The sequence below is a fragment of the Garra rufa genome, chromosome 5 (assembly GCF_049309525.1).
Source record: "Garra rufa chromosome 5, GarRuf1.0, whole genome shotgun sequence".
Lineage (NCBI taxonomy): Eukaryota > Metazoa > Chordata > Actinopteri > Cypriniformes > Cyprinidae > Garra > Garra rufa.
The window spans coordinates 10,384,180-10,411,560 of record NC_133365.1 but is presented as its reverse complement, the minus strand read 5'-3'; the positions used below and the strand labels follow the sequence as shown (position 1 = coordinate 10,411,560).

Genomic DNA, 27,381 nt, shown 5'->3' with positions numbered 1-27,381 from the left:
ATTTTACACAAAAGACAGAAACGTGATGGCACTCTTTCGCTGTCTTGGTGGATTTGCTGCAGTCAGGCAAATTGCCTTGGCAATGCTGTTGACAGCCTGTTGAAGAGTGAAGTGCTGAAAGGTGAATTAGGAGTGCTAATGAAGAACACACTCCTACTTGAGAAGGTAATTATCTTGGGTGTAATAGCTGAGGGAAGATTAAGTGTGATTCTATCCCCAGAGGAGTATCGCACAAGATTACACCTGAGATGTTTATGAAAAGAGAAAGTCTTCTTCAAAACGTGTTGACAGCAGTCTGCCACCTACAGGTCTCAGTTCAGTCGATGAAATGAATGCTATGAAAATGGGTGCTATTGTGGCTGATAACGCATTTCCAGTCAATAAACACGTCGTGTGATTAAACATTCAGGAAGAAGAAACAAATGAGAACGAGTGTGAACGGGTGACAATTCTTTAGGTTGTGTTTTAAGGTCAAACATGAATAATTAAAACGCTTTACTAACATTTTAATTCTTGTAAAATATCATATGTTAATGTAGAATTTTAAGAGAATTGATTAATTTATCAACAGATAGAAAACAGAGGGATTAATGCCTCGGGTTACATGTGACATGAAATAATCTCCCCATTAGCCTGTTAGCAGCTAATACAACACAACAGCAGTGCACAACTTCCTGCTGCCCTCACCCGGCTAATATGAGTCTGAACATGGGATATTAAATTCACTTATGAGCCTCACAGACACAAAAGCGAAATCTTCGATGAAGACCTTTATCTAATCAATGGTAAGTTCAAATGCAAGATTAAGCGAACACTTTAATCCGTTTCTGAAATAAACCCACTAAATAGATGTGATTAGCATTTAGCTGCTTATCATTTTAGATACAGGACAGTGGTAGCGAATTTAGAGATAAAGGTAAATATTTGGCTAAGGTTATTTAGGGTATTGTATTTATTGAAATAAATAACTTGATATTTCAGCAGGGAACGTTATACGTTGTGTGTATCTATATGTATTATTTTGTCGTTAGCTTTGACAACTTGTTGGACAGTGACAATGACAGGGACGTCTATTTCTTTAGCCCACCCTAAGATTTGTTTCATGTCATGAACAGGTTTTGTTATAAATAAGGCGTTAAATTTGCATTGGCATCATGTACAGCTCTAGTGCTTTGTTTTTCATATCGATTTAACAGTTCAGCAATGAACGCAAACATTACTCACTGATTCTTAAGACGGGACAAAACATAACCCACATTTACTTCCCAATGTTTGATATTAAATTAACTATTGTATAACTTATATTATACTGCTTTATTTTAATTAAAGAAAAACTAGTTTTAATGCTTTCAATTAACAATAAGAACATTGATATAATGACCTTATATATATCCATGGACCACAACACCAGTCATAAGGTTCAGTTTTTTTAAATTGAGTTTTTTTTTATTATTAATAAATTAAAATGTATTAAGCCGAATAAATAAGCTTTCCATGTATGTATGGTTTGTTAGAATATGACAGTATTTGGCCAAGATACAACTGTTAGAAAATCTGGAATCTAAGGGGGTAAAATAAACTTAAAAAGTATAAAAACATTAATCCGTTAAATTTTGTGTCTGTAGGACTCTGAGCGTGAGACTCGGTGACATTATCATCATGCCATCAGCGAAGGTGCTGAAGAACGCCCAGTACATTGAACTGGGCAGTTACCAGTATTGGCCAGTTCTGGTCCCCAGAGGAATCCGCTTGTACACTTATGAGCAGGTGCCGGGATTCCTACGGGAAAATCCATATATCACTGATGGCTACAGAGCCTATCTGACCTCTAGACTGTGCATTAAAAGGTACGTGCAGGTCAATGCAGAGTTTACGAATATTTTAGTATCATTTTAAATTAGGAAATATAGATGCATTGCTCAACCAGCTGAGAGAATAATAAGATCTTGGCTAATACAATCTCACCTGTTTTGTAGCCTATTCATTCTGTCCAATGAGACGGTGAACATCTGGAGTCATCTGTTAGGGTTCTTCCTGTTCTTCACACTGGGAGTTTATGACTTATTGGCAGTGCTGCCTATGTTAGGAGCGTCCAGAGAGGACTATGTCATCTATTCCATAAGCCTCTTTTGTTTCCAGGTATGTCTGTGCTGCTTGCATCATCCCCTCACATTATTTGACTTTAAAGTTTAGCTTGAAAATTGGAAATGAGGAAAAACTCAAGCAGTTCAGAAGTGCATTTAATAGCCCCTGTTTAAACTTGAATAGTTAACACAGCAGTTAGCAGTGGATATAAGTGTTTGTTTTTATTTTTTGGCATGACAAGCAAATAATCTCTAACCGTGGTTGCTTGTTTGGATCCGCTCCATCCTTTTTAATAAAGAACTGATCTTGGACCAGCAAAAAGTATTTGAAGTTGAAGGCCTTTGATATCAGGCTTTCCACATTCCCTGTTGCCAGGGATTAGAGTTGAAACTTATGATTTTATCACCTAAGCTCAGGCCCGTCTAATTCTAGATCTGTTATCGGTTGCTCTCGTGCCATCGGTTATAGACAGAAATGGCAGCTTCTCTCCTTGGCAGCCATTCTCTCAAGCATCAGGATTAGGCAAAGTGCCTTTACCACCACCCTTGCATATTCTCTCATAAAGACATAATTATAGCATCTTTGTTTGGCTGCATAGGTTCACCATATGAGTTAGAGCTTTTTTTTAATGTGCTGTGAAAACTTTGCATATGTGAATCTGCATATATGACCTACATACCCATCTGTATCTCAACACTTGATGTCTTCTCAGGTGTGCATGCTGTGTTCTGTGGGCTATCACCTATTCTGCTGCCACCGTTCCGAAAAAACCGGCCGCCGCTGGATGGCACTGGATTATGCTGGGATCTCCATCGGAATCATAGGCTGTTATGTTCCAGGAGTGTTCTACGCGTTCTACTGCAATAACGTACGTGCATCTGCTGTATTAAAGATTGGGCCGCTCCAGTCAAATTCCCTATTTTTTTCGATCTACTTTTTACTTCTGTACGGAAGCCTGTTTCCACCATGAAATAAAAATAGTAGGTAATTTTAATATTTTAATATTGCAATTCTGACTTTTTTTCCTCACAATTGAATAGGGCTATCACTAACGATTATTTATCAGATAATTCTGATACATTTTTTAGGTAATAAAAAAAAAACCTAAACAAACAGTAGCATTTAAAATTACATATACCTATATAATAGCAATGACGCAATAATAATTGATTCAAATAAAGTATCAAATACAAATAATATGTGACCCTGGACCACAAAACCAGTCTTAAGTCGCTGGGGTATATTTGTAGCAATAGCCAAAAATACATTGTATGGGTCAAAATTATTGATTTTTCTTTTATGTCAAAAATCATTAGGAAATTAAGTAAAGATCATGTCATGAATTTTTGTAAAATTCCTACTGTAAACCTATTAAAATGTAATTTTTGATTAGTAATATGCATTGTTAAGAACTTAATTTGGACAACTTTAAAGGTGATTTTCTCAGTATTTTGATTTTTTTGCACCCTTAGATTCCAGATTTTCAAATAGTTGTATCTCGGCCAAATATTGTCCTATCCTAACAAACTATACATCAATAGAAAGCTTATGTATTGAGCTTTGATATGATGTATATATCTCAGTTTTGTCAAATTTAACCTTATGACTGGTTTTGTGGTCCAGGGTCACATATGGTTTTACGGAATACAACTTTGAAAATACATAATGTATTATAAACAATAGAACTAACGTACATTATGCCTTATGTCAAAGGCTAGCAGAGGGCACCGAAGGCCTGACGGTTGTTTTTACAACTTACAGCGCAATCTAATCCTTGTTTAATATTGACCAAACAAGATTTAATTTAAACATCCACTTAATCTTTAATATTTAGTAATTTCTTAACGCCATTGTGATTTCTTGAATATGTGGACATCAAAACGTGTAAACGAGGGTTTACGCTTTTATTTAAAAAATCGGGATGAACAATTAGCGCATTTAGAAATTTAATGTATTCTCCTGTGTTTGCATAGGTTTATAAATGATTTTCCTTACAAATCTGCTTAAATGGTGGACATTGCATTCCCGGATGAACATTATATTAAAACTAAACTCACAGCAATATGCAAAGATGGGAGTTTGAGATGCCACACACATCTAAATGATAACTGTTTGTGTGGAGCAGCATTTACTGTGAACAGAGATGCACATAACGTACACGCATAGAAATAATTAAAGCACATACATCATGCAGCCTTAAAAATGGTCTGTGCATTTCTGTGGAATGCACCACTTCCGGTATCTTGCCTGTTACTCGACATGGACAAAATGCAATGGATTTTTTTAGAATCAAGTACTAGAATTGAATTGAGGAATCATGACAGACCTACAATTGATTTTTATTAATTGATCTTTCCAGACAAACTTTCTTTCTCAGAATTGCATTTTATGTCTCACAACTGCAAGTTGTAAACTTGTAATTGTGAGTTTACATCTTACAGTTTTGACTTTTTTCTTTGATTTCTGAGCTTACTTTTTTTTTTTTTTTCATCGTGAATTAGAAAGGTTATTGTTACTTTTTATATCACAATTTCAGAACTGTGAAATTCCAAAGTCTCAATTACCATTTTAATTTGTTTATTTAGTGGTAGAATATAAGCTTCCATGCTTTTGTGTGACATTTGAGCTGTTTACTAATGTCTGTGTACTGATGAGAAAAGTCAGTGTGTATGTATTGTGGAATGGAAATGGCTGGTCACGGTGTATGTTACTGTTGCACTATGAGTCAAGACAAATTTCCATTTAGGAAATGTACTGAACTACCAAAGTGTACTGAAGTAATCTAAACCATTGGACCACTGGAAGTAAACTTCCCAAAACTTAATAAGCAAAGTAATGTTGATGGGGTGAAGTTTGATCCAAGTAGGACACATAGGGTTCCATAAGAATGACACAGAGAGCCGCTACACTGTGTGCGATAGGTGGTTATGGCCAATGTGGACAGGGGTAGATTAATTAGGTGGCTTGAGGTGTATCGTCCCACAGTGGTCTCTAGCAGCAGATGGTTGGCCTGCTTTTGTTGTGGGCATATGTTACCTGTGCAACAGATACAGAGCAAGAGTTCACCTATTCCTGGGGAAAACAGTCTGCTGTATGTGTGTGTGTGCTGTGAATACTACACGGAGAGACTGAATATATGTGTTTAGTAGGGCTGGGTATTGTGACCAATTTGGCAATTCGATTCGATTCTTATTTTTATGGTTTTGATTCGATTCGATTCGATTTCGATTCGATTCAATTCGATATCGATTAGCTATCAATATTTCATTTAAAATGTTATTTTTGCAGACATGGGATCCATATTTTGATATAAATGCTGGTAACTGAAACTCTCCTACTTAAGTTTATTACTGAAATACACATCTACATTAATAATAGGGTGCACACAGTTGTTTATTTTAAACAACTTTTATTTTAAATGCACATTGTAACAAGAAGTCATAAATATGTGCATCCATTGTACACCATGTAAACAAACTGCAAAATGCACATCACTCTAAAAAAAATAAAAAGACTGTAAATGTGCAACAGTAAAATCTATTAAGAACTTCAAACATGTTTAAGAAATAAAACATTTTTCTAAATTCAAAACAGGCCCATCATAAAGCCCTTGTCTGCTTATACAAAACATTATAACTGTTCATAAAACTAACAGTTCTTAACTACAGCCTAATAATTTTTGATCACCAGATTTTTCTGCAAAAAAAGCAGCTGATCAACATGTTCTGATCTGATCTAAGGCAGCTCCTTTGCGCTGTGATTAGAAAACTCTCTCAGCAGGAACACTAGTGACACCTTCAGGACGAGAGGTGAATATTCATATCCTCTTACGTGAAGCACGTGCATTAAGAATCGATTCGGGGATTTCCCAAATCGATATCGTTGCGTTAAACTGAAGATCGATTAAAATCGGAGAATCGATATTTTTTACCCAGCCCTAGTGTTTAGTGAGGAAAAATCACTATTTTAATATAGAGATTTTCAGCTTCTCACTTCTGTCATCATTAACTTACCCTAATGTCATTCAAAACATGAATGACTTTCCCTCTAATGCATAAGAAGATATTTTAAAGAAAATTGGGATCCAAACTGTATTGGACCATGTTGACTTTCAAGTTTGAAACTATATGGCTGAGTAAGTGTGTGTGTGTGTGTGTGTGTGTGTTTTTTTTTTTTTTTTTTTTTTGTGAACTAGCCCTTTAAAAGCGAGGAACAGTATGAACATTTAATGGGAAAGTTAGAAGTGCGCACACTGAGAGCTGTCGCATCTTGACATTTCCCGTGAGATTGCTGTAACACTGTGCTAGAGAATCTTTATGTTGTACGATAGTTTATTCCTCCTTCCTGTTAGTTTGCACAATGGACCCCCTGCGGAGCGGCTTTGTACTGCCTGTATGAAAACGACGAGGTGCCGCTTGGCGTGGAATCTTCTTTGTTTCAAGATTCTGGTGCAGTTCTCTGAAAGCTTGGATCTTGGATATCCTGAGCAAGCTGCTTGCTCTCGTCCCCTCTACTCCCACTTGCTGTTTGCCGAGCACCAGCGCTTTTGGCCACGCTGCTCCACATGGTTCTCCCCACATATTGGAAGTGCTGGCTTATTGTGCCCCAGAATGCGGCAGAAATCTGCTCCAGCCCAAAGCAGATGGCCATGTTCGTGGACCCACTCCGTCACTCCTGTTCCCCACCATATGACATTCACACGTGGGTGAGCCATCTCCACTCTCCCCCTGCCAAGTGTTTAGCTTTGCTTTTTGGATGACTACTCAATCAGCCAAGTGCCCCAAGAGAAAGAGAGACCGCTTTCTCCGTTGCTTTTTCTTGCACCATTTATTTTTTTTCAGACAGAACAAGTGATTTTTTGTGTCTGTGTTGTGCACATTTAGATGACTTCCATGTGTTTGTGGCTCATGTAGTTTTGTCTGCTTTGTGTAACTGTCTGCAGTACTGGCGGCAGGTGTACCTGGTAACCGTTCTGGCCATGATGCTGGCAGTGTTCTTCGCCCAGATACACCCTCATTACTTGACCAAGAAGTGGCAGAAGCTTCGCTCTGTTATATTCTGTGCTGTGGCGGGATATGGCCTCATTCCCACGTTTCATTGGATCTGGCTCAGTGGGGGTTTCGGCTCAGACATAGTCCAGGTAAGTGTCTTCATAAATAACATCAACCATAGTAGTAATAATAATAATTGCCAGACTTTTTTCCAATTTATGTATTTATATATAAACAGTGCCTTGCAAAAGTATTCATACCCCTTCATTTTTTTTCACGTTTTGTTGCAGCATTATGTTAAACTGCTTTAAATTACTTATTTTTTCCACGTCAATCTACATCTCATACACCATAATGACAAAGCACAAAACAGGTTTGTAGCAACTTTGCAAATTTATTAGAAATAAAAACTGAAAAGATCCCGTTGCATATAAGTATTCACACCCTTTTCTGGGACACTCGAAATTTAGCTCGGGAGCATTCATATTGCTTCTAGATGTTACTACACTTCGAGTGGACATAAACTGTGGCAAATTCATTTGATAGAGTATGATTTAGAAAGGCACACACCTCTCAGAAAAGGTCTAACAGCTGAACATACATATCAGAGCAAAAACCAAGTCCTGAGGTCAAGATAACTGCCTGTAGAGCTCAGTGACAGACTTGTGTTAAGGCAATGATCTAGGGAAGAGTTCAGAAAAAAAATCTGCTGCATTGAAGGTTTCACAGAAGCATGTAGCCTCCATTATCCATAATGGAAGACGATTTGGAACAACTAGGACTCTAGAAAATGTCTGCCAGCCCCCATCCAAGCTGACAGAGCTTGAGAGGTGAAAAGGTGAGGCAAAGAATGGCAGATAATTGCCAAATGCAGATGTGCAAAGCTTGTCACATCATACCCAAAAACACTTGAGGCTGTAAAGGTGCTTCAACTATGTACTGAGTAAGGGTATGAATACTTATGCAATGTACTTATTTCAGTGTTTTATTTTTAATAAATTTGTAAAATTTGCAAATCAGGTTTTTGCTTTGTCATTATTATGGTGTATGGAGTGTAAATTGATGTGGGGAAAAAAACTAATTTAAAACAGTTTAACATAATGCTGCATCAAAACAAAATGTGAAAAAAATGAAGGGGTATGAATACTTTTGCAAGGCACTGTATATATATATATATACACATGAGCAATATCACATAAGTAGCAGTGCGATGTGGCTGTATATCAGCACAGCTGTGATTAGGCAGGCATGAGACCACAGGTAAGCAAAGTGTGTCGATATGGGCTGTTATATAGAAGTTGGAAACGAAAAAAAAAAATTCCCTAAAAAATTGGTATGTATGCAAATTGTATAATATCCAAGAAACTCATTTTAAGTAATTGTGCAGTTAATTCTTATATTGTATTGTCAGACAATTTTGAAATATTTGTCCACTCCCCAAATTTTTCACTACCGAAACAGTAATAATTGAATTGAAAGGATTGTATTAACCTTTGCAAGATTTTGCTTGCATCTGCATTTTTTTTTATCAAAGGGAAAACAATAACAATTACATTTTTAACAATTTTTCAAGTGTAGTTAATGAGAATTGTATATTAAATATATTTTTTTTCTTTGAAATCAGTATGACCAACTTTTAGCCTTTTACAAAGTTAAGGATTCATTTCACTTGAATATACATTGAAACCAAAAAATATCATAACTACTTAGTTGATAATTCAGTATACTTTATTTCTGACAAAACATCCCATGTTTCAGTCATGACCGCACATTTTCAGTAGTGACAGTAATTCTTTGATAACTAAAACACTATTTAAGCATACTAAAACACAACAAAATTGCATAACTGTACTAAAATTTAGTATATGTGACCCTGGACCACAAAACCAGTCTTAAGTCGCTGGGGTATATTTGTAGCAATAGCCAAAAATACATTGTATGGGTCAAAATTATTGATTTTTCTTTTATGTCAAAAATCATTAGGAAATTAAGTAAAGATCACGTTCCATGAAGATTTTTTTGTAAAATTCCTACTGTAAACATATCAAAATGTAATTTTTGATTAGTAATATGCATTAAGAACTTAATTTGAACTTTAAAGGTGATTTTCTCCGTAGGCTATTTTGATTTTTTGCACCCTTAGATTCCAGATTTTCAAGTAGATGTATCTCGGCCAAATATTGTCCTATCCTAACAAACTATACATCAATAGAAAGCTTATTTATTGAGCTTTCATATGATGTATATATCTCAGTTTTGTAAAATTTAACCTTATGACTGGTTTTGTGGTCCAGGGTGACCCTAATTTGCCCTAATTATGAGGACTGTGTTCCCTTTTGTCACTACTGAAACAATGATGACATGTTTCAGTCAGGACTGTTTTGTTAGTGAAGATTTTATGGGATAACACCCAAAAAAATAAAGATGACACTACTGAAACTCCATCAAATGTTTTATTCCGGTAGTGACAATTTGAGATACTTTCGAACCTTGCTCAAAGATGCACAAAGTTCTGAACAGTGGTACACATATAAAAACTAAATGTTATGGAATAACTCCCCAAAAAAAGTGTGCTTAATTGCAGAAAAAATATGTTCAGTAGTGACGTTCCTTAAAGTTACACACAGATTTACCTTAACATGATGGGACCTATCTACTAGCACCTTGTAGCTATGAGAGAGAGGGACACAGGAATATTTCCTGATCATAAATTTCAGGGTGTAGTTAAAATCTGTCTCAGCTAATGGACTAAAACACATTTGTGACATGAACAATGCAGGACACTTTTTTTTTTACATAAAGTTTTTTTAATTTACAAAGAAAATATAAACCGAACAACAATGAAAAAATATATATTTATTTTTAATATCATTTTTGTAAGTTGAAATTTAGGGGTTAGGGTTCGGGACAGCCACCTCCCAATTGCTTACTAATATTTTAAATATTATTGTGGGTTTCAATTGATAATAAAGGGATCTTAGTAAAAATCTAAGATTTAAATACTTAAATGTGTTTTTTGCCTGTGGGACAGCAGTTTGCACCAGTTCTGTAGAATGGCCCATATACAGCCGTATCACACTGCTACTCATGTGATATTGTGTTTTTACAATTTATTTTTAAATAAAGAAAGTGACAACAATGGAGTGTCTTTAAAGGAGCAGTTCACTTTCAAAACAAAAATGTACAGATAATGTACTCAACTTTTGTCATCCAAGATGTTCATGTCTTTCTTCCTTCGGTCGTGAAGAAATAATTTTTTTTGAGGAAAACATTTCAGGATTTCTCTCCATATAGTGGACTTCTATGGTGCCCCCTGAGTTTGAACTTCCAAAATGCAGTTTAAATGCAGCTTCAAATGGTTCTAAATGATCCCAGCTGAGGAAGAAGGGTCTTATCTAGCAAAATGATCAGTTATTTTCTAAAAACATTTACAATTTATATACTTTTTGTCTCTACATAGAGTACACACAGAGCTAGACAAGATGAGCATTTGAGGTTAAAAAGTTGTAGTTTTTTTTTTTTTTTTTTTTTTTAGAAATCACTGATTGTTTTGCTAGATAAGACCCTTTTTTCGTTTAGAGCCATTTGAAACTGCATTTTGGAAGTTTAAGCTCGGGGGCACCATAGAAGTCCACTATATGGCGAGAAATCCTGAAATGTTTTCCTCAAAAAGCATAATTTTCATTACGACTGAAAGAAGAAAGCCCTGGAGCTCACCATCGACCATCGAAGCAAATTTTCAAGATTTTATCTTCCTAAACAAGCCTCATACTTTGAGTCTAAACAAGTATGTTCTCGCCTAAAACAAACTCTCAAAACTACATTCTGTGATACAAAAACAGTATTGCTGTCTGCCATGACGTAAGCGTAGTGATACAAACAGTGAAATTGTTGGAGTTCCTATATCACTACAATATCTCACTCCTATCAGCCAATAAGATTTTAACTTATTGATTGTTTTGTGTATTGGTATTGATAGTGTTTTTTTGTTGTTGTTGTAGGAATTTGTTCCCAGAGTGATGATAATGTATGTACTTGCTGGAGCTGCTATCATCTTCTACATGTCCAAAGTTCCAGAGCGTTATTTCCCAGGTACTGAAAAATTTCATATTTCTAACCTTTCATTTTATTTAACAATTGGAGAGCTCAGTGTAGCATCTTGACATGAAAGCTGGGTTTAATGTCACTTTTGTCGAATTTGATACTGTCCAAAAGAGAGAGTTTTTTTAGACTGATGGACTAAACCAAAGGCTACACCGGCCTTAATTAAATGGACTCTAATTTCAGACAAGTTAATTAACGCTTAAATGCTCTTTTTGTAATCTCCAGGTCAGCTGAACTATCTGGGCTCCAGCCATCAGGTCTGGCACATATTGGTGGTGCTCATGTTCTACTGGTGGCATCAGTCTGCACTTTTCATAACCAGCTATCGGCGCTCTCACCCTTGCCCAGGCTACACTCTTCATTCTTAGAGTCACGGGACGGAGGGACAAGACTGAGGACTGTTGTATAGCATTTTAAATGATCTTCAAGCTTGAACACATTTAGTGTTTATAAAATGATGTGAGGTGTATGGATTTCTTAGTTTTTTTTATTTGTCATCAGTGAGCAGTACTTGGCTATTTCAACACTTTTTATACATTTTGTAAAAGTGCCTAGATGTTTCAGTCTAAGTACAAATTAAAGGCATGTAATGAGGTAAGCAGTGTTAGGCTTTTAAAAGCACTTTTTAAAATAAAAATCAAGGCAAAGCACCATTTCACAGTCTCTGCGTATGTGGCTTGCTACATCTGTAGAAATGTACTTCTTGGGTAACATGCAGATTGTGTGGGCAAAAAATCTGTTACACACTAATAAGTGTTGTATTGTCTGTTCAATACTATTTTGTTTACTTTTTGTATTTGCACATAGAATTCAACAATTCACAAGTTAAGCGTTACCACATTGGCAATTTGTGTGAACATGAATTTTAAATAAACACATTATGTACTACTTTAAATGAGACTCAAGTTATACAGTCTTATTTACAACATTGAATAAACCAAAGAAACTTAATAGAGCTCGTTCAGTGATTGGTAAAATGAGCACACGTCTTAAACAAGTGGACAAATCTGTTTTGTGTGTTGCTGCACAGTATTGGTATTATATATTAGTATTATTCGTATTAGATGTTGACAGATGACTCCTTGTTTACCATTTGCTAAGTTTGTTACTAACAATAGCAATTTAAAAAAAAACTTCCATGCAATTAATGCATTTAACTGTTTTCAGTTCATTTTCTGCCTTACAGTAATGAACTACAGCTGTACAATTGCATTTTTTAAACAACACAATGTCTGTTTAGTTTAAACATATTTGTTTAATGGTAGGGTGATGTGTTATTGAATCATGATGCTGCTTTATGTATCACTTTTTAATTTATTTTTACCACATGTTGGTAATATGTTGGGATATGCGTTCTTCAGTAAATCTGAATAAACATTCACTGTCATTTTCAACTGAAGTTTTATTGACAGTTCTTTTAAAGGGAACCCTGGGTATTATGACATGTATAGCTTAATATAATGTAAATTATGTCTTTTATTGTCGTAGAATACCCATGAAAGTTTTATTTTAAAAAATCCAAATTTTTTAATACATATTTTGGTGCCATTATGAGAGGAAATGGTTGCGCTTGGTGAAATACTGTTACTTTTATGCGTATGTGCATCTATTATTTCTCATCTTTGCCATTTGTAAAATTTTTCAGTAGCTGTGGTTTATTAAAAGCCTCAAAGGCATCAGGGCTAAAGCATGCAAAGGCTCGGTTTTCAAGAGGTTTTATTCTTTGCTTCTCTTCTTATTGCTAGGAAAAGCAGTGAAAAAAAACTGCGTTTGAAGTAAATCAGGGCCTTTCGAACTGCCGAAATGAACTCAAAACGAACTTCATTATGGCCTGATTTTGTTAGAAATCATGTCATATCAATTATTTTGAAGTATATCAGGGCCTTTAAGGAGCCAAAATGTACTCACCCATAAAAGTTAGCTTTGGTAAGCTGTTACACATTGTGGAAACAAACTTCGTTTCAGCCTGATTTAGTTCAAAATGATGTTGATTTTGCTTGTGGTATATCGAGCCTTTACATCACTTCGCTTGTTGTCCTTCGACTGAAAATTCCAACCAAAAGCTGCACAATGTGGCATTATATCAGTGTTTCATTTTCCGAGTTGTGTATTCTAAGTTGTTGTGGTAAAAATAGCAACAGGCAGCGCCAATAGCTCACTAAGTGCAGCCATTTTACGTCATTGTATATGTCACCCCCTCAAAGTCCAAAATATGTATAAAACAGAGATATTTACCTTTTTATGGGGTTTCTGCTACATATTTCAGTGAGACGTCTTTGACGTTATATTAAGCAATACAAGTGTTAATATTCACGGTTCCCTTTGATGACAAGGTCCGACAAACAATGAAAAAACAGAGGTACTCATGATCTCCAAAAAAATCTTTTATTGCATTGTTAGAGTGTAGTACTACGTAAGAAAAAAGAACAAATCTTTCACTGTTTGAAAAAAACAAGCTTTTTTTGGTCTTGAATGTTCCAACTGCAGATATTCAGTGAGTGTAAATGTATCTTCTAAATGGCCCTTTGAACAGTTCATGACTAAAATGGAATTTTAAAATTTGCTTCAGACAAATGACTGGTATATAAATAAGCAAAGTTTCATTGAGCACATTCTTTAATTCTTCTCCCTTTCCACTAGAGCTAATCGCTCCTGATTGTAGGTTACTGGTAAAAACAGTCATAATCATTTTAGGTTGGGGAAGCGTTTCTATGCGAGTACAATATTGTTTGATAAACTGTAACTTCTCGTGTGGTCAATTTATTAAAGGAACATTAAATTAAATCCCTTTCATATACTGTATATAGACATTCTAAAAGAATTTTCAAACAACGAATGCATTTAAAAATGTAAAAATATGCATAAAATTGTCTATGCGAATGACATTAAAATGGAGAAGGCCTACACTCAGATGATTCCATTGACACAAACGGGCTACTACAGCCACTGTGTATTCGAGGTACTGTTAAGCAGGGTGGGGAATACCCAGATAAGGCTTTATGGTGTTTCATGTTGGTAGATAGGAGTTGTACCAACTCAAGTGGTCAACAATAGAGTACAAACTTAATCGAAATGCTGTACTACATTGGCATCACCTTCTTAATCCTATTAAAAATTAAGGATTAAACACACATCTCTGCTGTTTTTTTTTCCTTTTCGTTTTTTTACTGAGCAGAGCGCTTATTGTAATGTAGCATTGAAGGCTTTCTAGCATGTAAAGGCTAAAGAATATGCTTCAAAAGCCTGTTTGAAAGCATCCGCCAACCACAGGCTTAAGTCACCAAAAGGAAAAGAGGTGTTTTAGCTGTCCAGTTAGGTATTAAAATACTTGAAAAACTACAAAAGTTGAATGTTGTCTAGTTTAAAGGCCTAATGGGCTGCTCATACACAGAGATCACAGCGCAAAGCTGCCGTCCGTTAAAGACATTTCAAAAGGCTGCTTGGACTTTGCATAATGTAGCAGTGTATTTGTGTGTGTGTGTGTCATCGGAAGACAAGACATTCACTGCTTTGAGGGGAAAGGTGCGGCTCCGAAAGGGTCGAGATCCATTTGTGGGGTTTGCGGAGCTCCGCTTTCGACCACCAGTTCTGTGAAAGGTACAGCTCCAAAGTCATCTATCTTATTTCCGTCAAACACGCCGTGTAGGGAACTGGTCCTCGGCCTGCCGTTGGTCGAATTGATCTCACTTTTGCTGTCTCCCAAGCTCTGAGTGTGCCGACTGCCATCTTGCGGATGAAAAGGCTTGGCTCCAAACGGATCCAACAAGGCCTCCTCTGAGGGCAGCGCAGCTCCTTTTTCCATCACCTCGCCCAGGGAAATACTGATGTTCTCTTTGGAGTCAGACGCGCTGAGGAACTCATTGCTGCTCTGCGAGTCCCGCCTGCCCACTTTCTTGTGCCTCCGCACCCGTTCGGGGGTACGGAAAGTGGGTTTGTTGCTCTTCCTGCCACCGGTGGGCGTGCCATGGTGTCGCTTGCCATTGCCGCCGCTGGCCTCTTGCTTGGTGCGCCTTTGCCGCGAGGAGAGTTTCTGAAGGCTGCGCTGCTTTTGCCTTTGTTGCTGGGGACTGGATGCTTCGTCGAAAGGTGCTTGGCAAAAAACGTCGTCCTCAATCCCAGAAGTGGGTATTACGTGGCCAGGTTGGAAAGGCGAGAATCCAAATACATCAACGATGTCAGGAGAAACGGGTGGCGTCTGGCCGCTGGGTCCTTCGCCACTTCTGCTGGACCTGGAGAGGTTTCTGTTGAAAGGAGCTTTGGTGAATACGTCAGTCTCTTCTGCAGCGTTCTCCTGGCTAGCCTGCCTAAAAGGGGCTTTGGCAAAAATATCCGAGTTCTCTGGTGACACTCTGGGCTGACCACTGCCAACAAAAGGAACAGCACCAAACACATCCACGATGTTTGCGACAGGCACGGCGACACTTGGCGAACTGGGAGGAGTGATCACACTGGATCCAGATTCGGTTTTCACAGTTGCCGGAGGAAAAACCACAGTCTTGTCTTTCGACGGCCCAAGTTTTGCTTTCCTCGAGTCACAATCTGAGTCCGAGCTGTGTTTGTCTTCTTCTTCCTCTATTTCTTCTTCTGAGTCCATGAGCAGCGGCCTCTGACCCAGGTTCTCAGGTTCGGTGTCTTCGTGTTCGCTGTTGAGACCTTCCTCCTCTTCTGCCTCCTCATCTTCGCTGCTTTTGGGAGAGGGTGGGTCGGACTCGAAATCACTGTCTGATTCCTCGCCTGCTTTCTGAGGCAGTGAACTAGTGGAGCTACTTTTCTTCGCAGGTTTGTTTTCTTTGACAGATGGCAGGGTTGCGTCTTGCACATCTGGAACAGTCACAGCAACACTGGGTTTCTCAACTGGATTCTCTGCTGTCAACACACCAGCTCCTGCTAAATGAATACACAAAGTTAGTGATGAATGTCTGATATACACAGCATGTGACTCTCAGTGAGACTGTCGTTAGTGCCTTTTTTGGGCACAATTTCCGCAATGTGGAAAATGTGGAAGAAATCACAGAAAGTCAGGGAATTTGCCAAATTTTGGATACATAAATCAAAAGTAGGTCAGTACACCTAAATCAAAATGCAAAACGGACTAGTGTCTGTGAATATTAAACCGCAAAAATACTATTTAAAAAATACTGTGTGACGCTCGCAGTGTTTTTAGCCTTTGCTGCCTCAGTGTATGATTAGATGAACACATGAACAGAACCTCTAAAAAGATAGTCATATTATATACAAACAGAAACTTAAAGGTATTCACTGCAACCTGTCAAAATAAAGGTTTGGTTTAACTTGAAGAAATTGTGAAAAGTGAATTAAGGTCCAAAACAGACTCTAGAACTAACCAAGGAATATTTATCAGAAAATAATGTTTACCAGAATTTATTTACCAAAAAAATCTAACTGAATTTGAGAAAAAAAAATGGATTTCATAAGGCCTTAAAAACTAAATACATGTTTTGTTCAACTTTAAATAAATAGCTGTTAAATTGTGTTTCATGATTTCAAAAAATTAGACACCATTAAAACGGTCTAGAAAAATTAAAAGGAAAAAAAACGAAATCCAAAGAAAAATGGAATTTGGAAAAAAATATACTGTAATTTGTTTTAAACTTGAAATCTTTACAACTATCTTAATCTTTACAATTTTACAATATATTTGAAACATGAAATAGCAATAATACTAAACCAGTAAGCGCATAGATTTGCCAATACTAAATACAAAACCTAAGTACATAAACTGAAACAAGAATAATGAAACTAAAAATAATTGAATAGACGAGAAGAAAACAAATATTGAAATAAATTTCTAAACTATGATAACCTCATCCAAAAAGATAAGAAACATCATTATATAATACAGTTAAATCTATAATTAGAGTTTTATTTTGGTTTTGTGTAATGATGCTTGTTAACCTTTAAAAACAAGTAGTTCAATTTACAATTAAAACTTTTTGAGACAAAGGACATTTCTACTACGTTGAGTATTTAAACAGATGTAGCAGAGATGAAAAACTATATTACGTTTGATCTTTTCCTGAAAAATGTTACACAATTTTCAAGTCTTATTTGGTTAAAAAAGATGCGCTGTCTTTTTTGTTTCTCCTGTAATTAGTTTAAACTAGTATATCTTGCTACAGCGTATCACAATATTTGTCAACATGTATAATTATTGAGATATCTGTCTAATTTCAAAAGCCTGATATTCTCAACATGTCTAGGCATTGCCATCCTCCCCCTGCTGAGCAGGCAGAGCTGCGGATCTGCTATCAACAGATCCATCCAAACTGGCAAAGCGAGACACAGGATTAGCCAAAGCCGGTTCTATGAATATGATGAAGTCCAAAAATATATAAATAAAACAAAGTTAAATAACTAATTAAATAACAACAACTACTTCTACTACAATGATTATAGTCATAACAAGACAGGCAAGAACAGCGACTGGGGGAGAGAAAAAAAAAACGTGGTGCTTTTTCAAAGAAATATGAAGCTTAGAGGGAAAAAAATATACACGCAGACTGTTTAGACTGTCCGGATTACAACACATCTAATCACGCCTACCTCCTGGAATACAACAATCCACAGCGCAGCATAATGGAACATCCTTAATCATATAAGAAGATAGCAACCAGAAGAAGACATTTATTGAGTGTTCTTTTCCAGGCCCATCCGATTACACGCTACAAACAGCCATAGCATGTGGATGTCCAGACCTCTTCCTGCTTTGCTTGAATAGGGAACATAATGGAAATGTTATATTGTTCTGAAAGCTACATATCCTTCTAGTGGATTACCCAGAGCTCTGTTCCCCAGATCAGCAGATGCTAAGCTGATTGTCTTTTTGTCTTCACAATTTATGCAAATGATTTATGGACACAGTCGTGATAGGCTTCAATAGTTCATTGTCTCTTACCTCATTACGTCCAAGTGCCTCTGTTCGACATGGCAAACAGAATATTTGAATTGAGTTCATAAAGAGAGATTATGCTTATTTTATCATTTAAAAAAATTGTTCACCTAAAAATTTTAATTCTGCCATTAATTACTCACCCTCATGTCGTTCCAACGATATTTTTGATGAAATCAGAGAGCCTTCTGAACCTGCATAGACAGCAACACAACTGAAATGTCCAGGCCCAAAAAGAGAATAAGGATTTCAGTAAAATAGTCCTTGTGACATCAGCGGTTCAACTGTAATTTTTTTTTTTGTGCACAAAGAAAACAAAAAATAACGACTTTACTCAATTCTTATCCCTCGTGTCATGGTCTACCACCATCATCGACAGTAACATGACACAAAAATTATTCTCAAAGCTTCGTAAAATTACGGTTGAACCACTGATGCCACATGGACTATTTTAAAGAGGTCATCGCACGCCCATTTTCCACAAGTTCATATTATTCTTTAGGGTCTTAACGAAAAGTTTATAATATACTTTGGTTAAAAATTTTCAATAGTAGTGTAATAAAACACCCTTTTACCTTGTCAAAATCAGCTCTGCACAAAAACAACTCATTTTATTGCATGATCCCTTTAAATGCAAATGAGCTCTGCTCGCCCCGCCCCTCTCTGGTGTGGGATTATGAGCCGTAATGTTTACTTTAGCCGCATTTTGTGACGAAACTTGCCAACAAGCACGTTTCTTTTATACTCACTTCAGCTGTGGGTGAAGCAGCATCAGGAATGATTCGCAAGAACTATACTCGTATGTAAATTGGGATCGGTGCTTTCCTTTTTAAAAATGAAAGTAACGTTATCCTCTGCATCTTCAGCGGCTCAGATGTCGGGAGTAAATGACGACTGCTATGTTCATTATTACATCCAACAACAGAACACCTCAATCGCTCAATCTGAGACATTCTTGTCTCCCCCTGCACCTGAGTCACACAATGGCGATCGGACTGTTTCAGCTCGGTGAGGGCAGGTCTAAGGTAAGGCGCTCATGTCAATCAACTATCATAGAAGCGAAGCTGAGACTGGCCTGATTTTAAAAAGGAGATATTACATTTAAAGATTAAAAAAATACCACTGGGTGGATTTTTATCATTGTAGGGTGGTTGTAAGGTGGACACAAACTGCCAACAAACATTAATGTTCAAACAACATGTAAAAGTGAGTTTTACATCCGATGACCCCTTTAATGATGTCCTTCCTTACTACGTTTCTGGGCCTGGGAACATTTCAGTTACATTGCTGTCTATGCAGTGTCAGAAAGCTCTTAGATTTCATCAACAATATCTTAATTTGTGTTCTGAAGATGAACGAAGGTCTTACAGGTTTGACAAGACATGAGGGTTTTTGGGTAAACTAACTCTTTAAGAGCCATTTTACTATGCTTAATCAAGGTTTAACAAAATGAATAGGCATACTAAGCAGCATAACAATTTATGGTCCTCTTACGTAATCCTATATTTAGCATAAACTAGATTTGAGGATGTTTTTTTCAGTCACATTTAAATCAAACAAGATGCTTCCATTCAACCACTGTCAGGTCTAAAAAGTGCATGCAAAGGATTATGCAGAGTAAAAACCTTTGCTCCTACGCTATTCTTTAGGAGAGTATTCTGAACAGATCTGTGATCCTGGACCACAAAACTAGTTATAAGGGTCAATTGTTTTGAAATTGAAATTTATACATTTATAAATGGGTCAAAGATATTAAGATGTCCACAAAAGGAAATTTACAAAAGTATTTTTGTCCACAGAAAGCACATTAAATGTAAGTAAAGTGTCTACTTTTAAGGTTTCAATCCTGTTTTAATAATATACTATATATATATATATATATATATATATATATATATGTGTGTGTGTGTGTGTGTGTGTGTGTGTGTATGTATGAATAAGGGAGCGTATTATATTTTATACATTTATAGTGGCAAATTAAAAAAAATGTAGAATTACAACTAATTAGTATTTTGAGTGAAAGTAATCATCTTTTAATATGTAATTGATTTTGTTGTAAATATGACTGACAAGATTGTTACACTGAATGACATTTTAGTGGGCATCTTCTGTGAATTAGGGAAAAATGTATGATATTTATTTTTTTTCTCAGAAAAACTAAAATGCAAAAAAATAATAATAATTGTTTGTTTTTGGAAAAGCAACAACAATTTAAGGCATTATTACACTTACTGTTTTAATGCTTAAACCCTTTCACGTGTATACCCATAACTCAAAGTTGAATAAGTTTTCCATTTATGTATGGTTTGTTAGGATATGACAATATTTGGCCAAGTTACAACTATTTGAAAATCTGAGTGTGCAAGAAAAAAAAAAAATCAAGAAAATCACCTTTGAAGTTGTCCAAATAAGGTTCTTAGCAATGCATATTACTAATCAAAAATTACGTTTTGATATTTTTACGGTAGGAACTTTACAAAATATCTTCATGGAACATGATCTTTACTTAATATCGTAATGATTTTTGGCATAGAAGAAAAATCGATAATTTTGACCCATACAATGTATTGTTGGCTTTTGCATTATTAAATAACGTACATTAAATGTAGATTTAATGTTAGCATTAATGGTTACTCTACATTGGCCACGAAAAAAAAGTTTAAGAGTAGCAACATCTTTATCCTTACATATCAAATCAATTTTTTATATGAACATGGTGTTAACATTATGCTTTTCCAAAATATAAAATCAAAGAGATCAATGTTATTTGTGTTTAGAATAAACTGTTAGACAAAGACAGCCATGCTATTATATAATAGGATCGTCTTGCTCTTGTGGCATAAAGGTGGAAGACATCAGAACTTCTTATACTCAAAGCATTAGTGCTCCTGATATGAGCTTCTATAACAAAAAACAAATATAACACTGCTTTTAAATAAGCTTTATTTATAATTAGCATCGTATAAAGAAACATTCAGTTATACATTATGATACATGAGTATTTACATCAGTTTGTCAATTGGAGACTGGACATTAACAGCTTATGCAACTGATGCTGTATGTATGCATTTATGTATGTACAGATGAGAAGTCACTGAGGAATGGAGGAGCTATGAACTTCTGGCATCTATAAGAACATATGCAACATAACAAACAGTGTGTTACATAGCTAAGACTCCTGTACCAAGTTCTCTGGAGCAACATAAGGCTTGAAATGAAAGCTGTTATAGAAACGGTCACCTGTGCACTTTTAGTATTAGCGTTGACAAAATCAAAAAGAAAGCCTGAAAACAAAAGTAACCTATAACTCCTTTATATGCAAGTGGTTTAGTCATTGTCAACCACTGTTCTGCTTACACTTGCACACTAGTTCACATTATGGTTAAAAAGACTTTTAATACAAGCTGTGTTCACAAGTCAGTTTTAACTGTCCACCAATATCCCACTCAATCAAGACATCTCTGAAAAATGGCTGTCTTTATCTAATACAGAATGGTAAAAAACATTAAACTTTATAAAGAAAACACAATGGTAACAAACATGTTCTGATAAAGCAAAATAACTTGAGTGGGTGATGAGATGAATGAGTACATAAAATTGGGGAATCCAAAACACGGATTCGCTGAACATTACGGTCAACTTACCGTTGGGAAAATAAAGTTCTGTAAACATTATGGTAAGCCCTTATGTAAACTATTACTAAACGCACTGAGCAAGTACCATGAATCCATGTGACATTCGCCATTAATTAAGGCTCGATTTTGCTGTAACGAATGAGACGGCAACAAATAACGTGATGCGTATCTGTGGTGTGACAACCAGTGTTAACATGTAAAAAGGCTCATACATTCTTAGACATAGCGTTTTCTATGGAAAACATCATCTGTGACCAGAAAAGAGTTCTAGCATAGGCTACATAACAATAAAGCAAATTATGAGAAAGAACAAAAAAGGGCTGCCAACTCGTAGTTGCTTTTGTAGATGCAACAGTTTCTGATTATTCGGCTAACCTCGCTCCAAGTTAACCTGCCAATGTTCCCTAAATTGGCAACTTAAAGTATCTTCACAGTAAATTACAGAAAGGAAAAACAAGTCTCAATGAGGAATTTAAAGCCAACTCTAACACTGGAGGAGAGAGACTTGTGTTCAACTCCATGAAAAATTGGCATGTTTACAAGTAAACAAAGTGAATATGAGGATCGCTGCAAATTTTCTATGGTTTGAGGTCCATAGAAATTGTACCTGAGAACTTCTGGCACTCACTGTTTCTATCAACAACTTGCTATCAAGCACAAAATGTAGTTAACTGATCTGAAAACAAAGAAAAAATCTAGTAAGTAAGGAAAATTAGGTTGCTCAAGAATCTGAAAATCTATTCTATCATGCCAACCTGATGCCTTGGACAAAAAAAGTAAATGCCAAATTAATAGAAAAAAAAAGGGAAGAATTCCCTTAAACTTGTGGATTTTTTTTTCCTAACTAAAGAAAAACACTTTTTCTGCTCTGCTTAATATAAACATGTTAAAATAAAAATGTTAGTCCTGAGAAAAAAAATAAAAGATTCTAAACTAAGATAAAGTACAATTCACTTACAAAAACCGCTGTGAAACTGCGCTGTATATAAGAGTTACCTCAAACTATTTGATTAAAACTAAACCTATTAAAATGTTTAAAAATGTAGATGTGAAAAGAGCATAGCATAAATTTACTACTATAAATTGCAAGTGCAAAGACAAAAGTTAAAGCTTAAAAAACAAATAACAGTAGGAAAACAAAATCAAGGCACCAGCAACAAGCATGGAGGTGCTATAAAGCTGTGGTTTTGTGAAGTATAAATCCTTAGAAAATAAAATAAAAAAACACTTAAAACAACATATGCGAGTCTATATTTCTTACTATCGCTTATAGTTCTAAATAATACATATGCGCTCTTTTATAATCTGCAAATTTCTCTCGATTTCTATGCTTGCATTTGATCTATTTACTATTTCTTGCCTGTTGGGGAGGGGTAATCTAAATATATAATATCTAAATCTATACCAGATATATAGTGTTTAAGTACATTTTTATCTTGTCTACACCTTATGAACAAAGAAATAAAAAAGGTTTAAGACAAACAAGGTTTGTTTAAATAATGACAATATTGCAACTGTTTAAATGTATGCATTGGAAGGTTTAAATGCTAACATTGATTCTGTTTGTCTCCCGACTCCTGATGTGACGGTGATATGCAGTGTAGAGGGGCCACATCTAGCGAGCAGAGAGACAGAAAGGGGTCGGAAAGAGCAGGAATAGGGGAACACAGATATGAGGAGAGAGGAGGACGGTAAACAGGGAACTTTGGTGAGGGTCCTTTGAGAGCCAGCTGCTAGAACTTGCCTGCGTTGGCCAGGAAGGGCACGGAGCCAAATGGATCCTCAGGGACTGAGGGCTGCAGTACCGGCTGCTGTCTGTCTATACTGCTGGCCTCCATGCTGACAGATCGCTCTACCGGCTTTTCTGTGGGGAAGAAGGGTGGCAGACACGTAGATGATGTTAGTGAAGGAATGAAGCAGGATGTGTATGCCCTCTGCTGGAGAGGGTGTAGAATGGAATACTTGAAGAGGATGGAGCATAGAGGAGCACAGAGGAACACAGAGACACGAAAAAAAATAGAGACCCTTGCTTGCTCTTAGAAGGTCAAATTCCCGATCGAGAAGCTCCTCTTCTGTGAGTTTGGAGAAATTGTCTTCTCCAAATGGGTTCCATCCAGACATATCAAGAGGGTTGTTGACAGTCTGGGGAGGAGGGCTCATGACATCCACAGTGGACACTGGGTTTCTACAACAACAGAAATAGGAAAAATGTCAGAAGTTTAAAGAGTCACAAGTTGATGAGTCAATATATACACACAACTTTTACCACCGTTGTTGACTTGTGCTGTATAACAAAAGTTCTTTGTGTGTGTAACAGTGCCATAGAATGCACTGACACAATATTTTAAATTGTTCTCTGATATCTACATAGAAGGTATATGGCATAGGAAAGGGCAAAAATTCTCTAGAAACAGTTTTAAAGGTCCATAAAGGGTTTGCAACCCTAGGATTTGTCCCTAGAATGAAAGGGTCTGTTATTACCTTATTTGGAAGGTTCATGAATAATAATGATGAGCTCTGCTCTGATTGGCTGTTTCACAGAGCGGCTCATTTCAGTAGCTCACACATGGAGAAAAATATATATTTAATCACGGAGCCCGAGCCGCTATTAATATGCGGGTCATTGAAACCGCCGTTTTGAATGCACGATCATTTTACTTTCACTTTTGAGATTTGCAATTGCACACGCTCTGTGTAACTTTATACTACAGCGGCAGTTCTTACCACATATTTTACAAGTTTAGATGCTTGTTAGGATCATCTCTCCTTACTCTTAATCTTATGTACTGCAATGTAACAGACTACTGCTAACAATAAGCTAACCGTGTCCCTTTAGTGGCTCACTTTATTTTATTAGAATGCCTTATTAGTTTTCCTTGCCTTTCTGAGTACAGACTCCAACCCATCCCTGCACTTAACATCCCCTGCACAACCCGGAACATAACATTTATTCCTGTGATCTGCCATTTTCGCTATTGTCCTCGCTTTGTTTTTTTTCACAATAGCCTACCCAGCAGAACTTCTGATGATTCGGCTATGCATATGTGGGGGCCGTAACTATTAATGATCGCGACTATAACGTCATAGTCTGTGTTATGTTAGGATTAGCCTATTTTTCAGTGTTTTTTTGCAAACACCAAATTTATATAAGGAGGAGGAAATGATGGTGTTTAAGACTTAAGGTATGTCATGTCCATGTACAGAACTGTTATTATTCAACTACACCAAGGTAAATACAGTTTTCCATTCTATGGCATCTTTAAAAGGGGATGAGATGAATAGAAATGAATACTTCTATTCAGCTAGATCACATTAAATTGATTTAAAAAAATTAAAATTTGAAAGATTTCCATTTCAAATAAATGTTCTTTTTTTAGAATCATGAAAAAAATGCATCTTTACAGAATGTGTGTGAACGCACTGTGTGTAAAAATCACTGGCAGTGTGAATGAAAAAGTCAAACAATCTCAGGACAAATCATGGGAAACATTATCTGTATATTTTCCAGAATCTCTGTGCGAAAGAGGCTTCAGTGTGACAGACTGACTATGGAGAAATACATGGGTAATAATGTCCCATGTAAAGCTGCTTGCCTGATGTTAGCGAATGGGGTCTCCACTGGAGAAGGTCCAGCAGGGTTATAGGAGCCCAGAGGGGTCTGGAACTCCAGAGGGGAGATATAGGCCACCTGTTGGACTGGAGCACATTGCTGTTGCTGCTGCTGCTGAACAAAGGCCTGCTGGTACTGATGCATCTGTAAAGAGACAAGCAAACAAATTAATTTCTTAAACTGCAGCCCTATTTCCATAGGCAGGTTTAAACCATGCCTACTGGGGTGGGCTAACGCTCATAAATCTTCAGGTCTTTACTTTGACAACATAATGGTGCTACTTTCACGTCTCTTGTATCACACATCAGTGTCCATTGTGTTGCCAGTCTAAATGTTTGATGTTATATGATGCAATGCGTCAGCAAATCTACAAGTATGCATCATGGAACTCCCATGAAAAGAGAAGAATTCGTTGAATACTATTATTTTTGTTTTCTTCGTGCACAAAAAGTATTCTCATAGCTTTATAAAATCACAATTTCACAGTGGCCTTGCTACCTTCCTGGGCCTTAAATGTGGTAGCTGCATTGCCGTCTATGCAGGGTCAGAAAACTCTCGGATTTCATCAAAAATAAGGTCTCACGGATTTGGAACAACATAAGGGTGAGTAATTAATGACAATTTTCATTTTTTGGGTGAACTATCCCTTTAACTCAAAATGATATTTCACTTTGATGTCCAATTATTATTTATTAATTAGTGAGTATGTGTGTAATAAGCAAGATTTATGATTAAGGATCAAACCCTTCAGGGTAACAAGACCTGGCCATCCTGGGCTAAATAGAAGGTTGCGCATCATTCCTTAACTTTTGCTTAACACAGAGAAAAGTGTGCTTTTTTAATTCAAAATGGCCATGAGGACACAGGGAGATAGAAAGAGACACACAGACAGAAAGAGCGCCACGGAGGCCTTCGAATTTCCCTTCAGTGTAATTGCCTCATATGTTACGATTTAACACAGAGAATCGGTCGATTTCACCACCCCATTCAATCCCCTGATGGTTTTGCATGGAGCAGATTGCATCTGAAATTAAACAGATGGTAACCATTCGGTGGAAAATGAGCTAAAAATTGCTCCGCCTTAACATTATGTATTTAGCAAAAGTCAGTTAGCAACATTTCCTGTTTTAGCGTAAATACAATTCAAAGGAATTATTGACGGTTATGATTGGGCGACGTTCACTTGGATGGAGAAACGGTTTGGCACAGAAGACTGCTTCAGTTATTGGGGCCAAATGAGTATTTAAGGCAAAGACAGTCTAATTTCAGACTTCCAGGAAAAAAATGTTTAATTAAATAAAATGTACAACATAACCTAACGACATACACATAGTGGCAGCACCATCCTCCTCAACGACATTCATTTATAAATCTCTCCTATACTAGCATATATGCATAACTGCATATATTTCAAATCTGGCCAAATTCCTTTATAAAAAGTAAAAAAATAGCCCTGCCATTAACGTTCCAGGTGCATGAGGTGTCTCACCAAGGCAGTGTAGTGAGCCTGCTGTTGCTGCTGGGATTGATATATTGGCTGCTGCATCATCATCTGCTGCTGAAGCATATGCTGCTGCTGCTGCTGCATCTGAAGACTCTGTTGCATGGCCTGATGATACTGTGAAAAAGAGAGATGTTGTGATGATCCTCTGAGTTCAATTTATGCTTCTCAATATTTTAAAGACATTAAGCATGTTGTTTGCACAAAGTAATAACAACGCCGCAGCTCTTGCTAGTGACAGAGTGATTTAATATGCAGTTTAATTTTTTTGTTTTTTAAGTGGAGCACCAAATAATTAATGTATAAACTTTGTTTAATTTAAAATTTAAAGAGGCAATTCATCACTGGCAAGATGGGCTTAAAGTTTCTGTGAAACAACAGACATCTCTGATGACACATGCCAATAATTTGTTTATCTTAAACTCTTTCTTACAATCAACTGCAAGCCTGCATCTCCCATATCTGATCAACAACCAATGGACAGCAAACACCCCACCCTACATTTTTTTTCTTTTTAGATAATCTGTATCAATTATACATCACGG

At 36.5% G+C, this 27,381-nt stretch overlaps 2 protein-coding genes across 2 annotated transcripts in view; one reads left to right on the top strand and one right to left on the bottom strand.

Annotated features, from left to right (window-relative positions):
• Positions 1-477: 477 nt before the first annotated feature.
• On the top strand, positions 478-12,574 carry paqr3a (progestin and adipoQ receptor family member IIIa). Its single transcript, XM_073840778.1, has 7 exons — positions 478-785; positions 1,626-1,847; positions 1,977-2,139; positions 2,798-2,953; positions 7,028-7,225; positions 11,078-11,168; positions 11,406-12,574. The coding sequence occupies exons 2-7, from the start codon at positions 1,660-1,662 to the stop codon at positions 11,546-11,548; spliced, it is 939 nt and encodes a 312-aa protein (XP_073696879.1). The 5' UTR covers positions 478-785; positions 1,626-1,659; the 3' UTR covers positions 11,549-12,574.
• A 977-nt stretch (positions 12,575-13,551) lies between these two features.
• Positions 13,552-27,381, bottom strand: part of bmp2k (BMP2 inducible kinase) — a 46,357-nt gene continuing 32,527 nt past the window's right edge. Inside the window, 5 exon segments of the mRNA XM_073839625.1 lie at positions 13,552-16,064; positions 23,470-23,589; positions 23,750-23,910; positions 25,319-25,479; positions 26,825-26,953. Coding sequence (XP_073695726.1) covers positions 14,683-16,064; positions 23,470-23,589; positions 23,750-23,910; positions 25,319-25,479; positions 26,825-26,953 — 1,953 coding nt within the window. The 3' untranslated portion in view covers positions 13,552-14,682.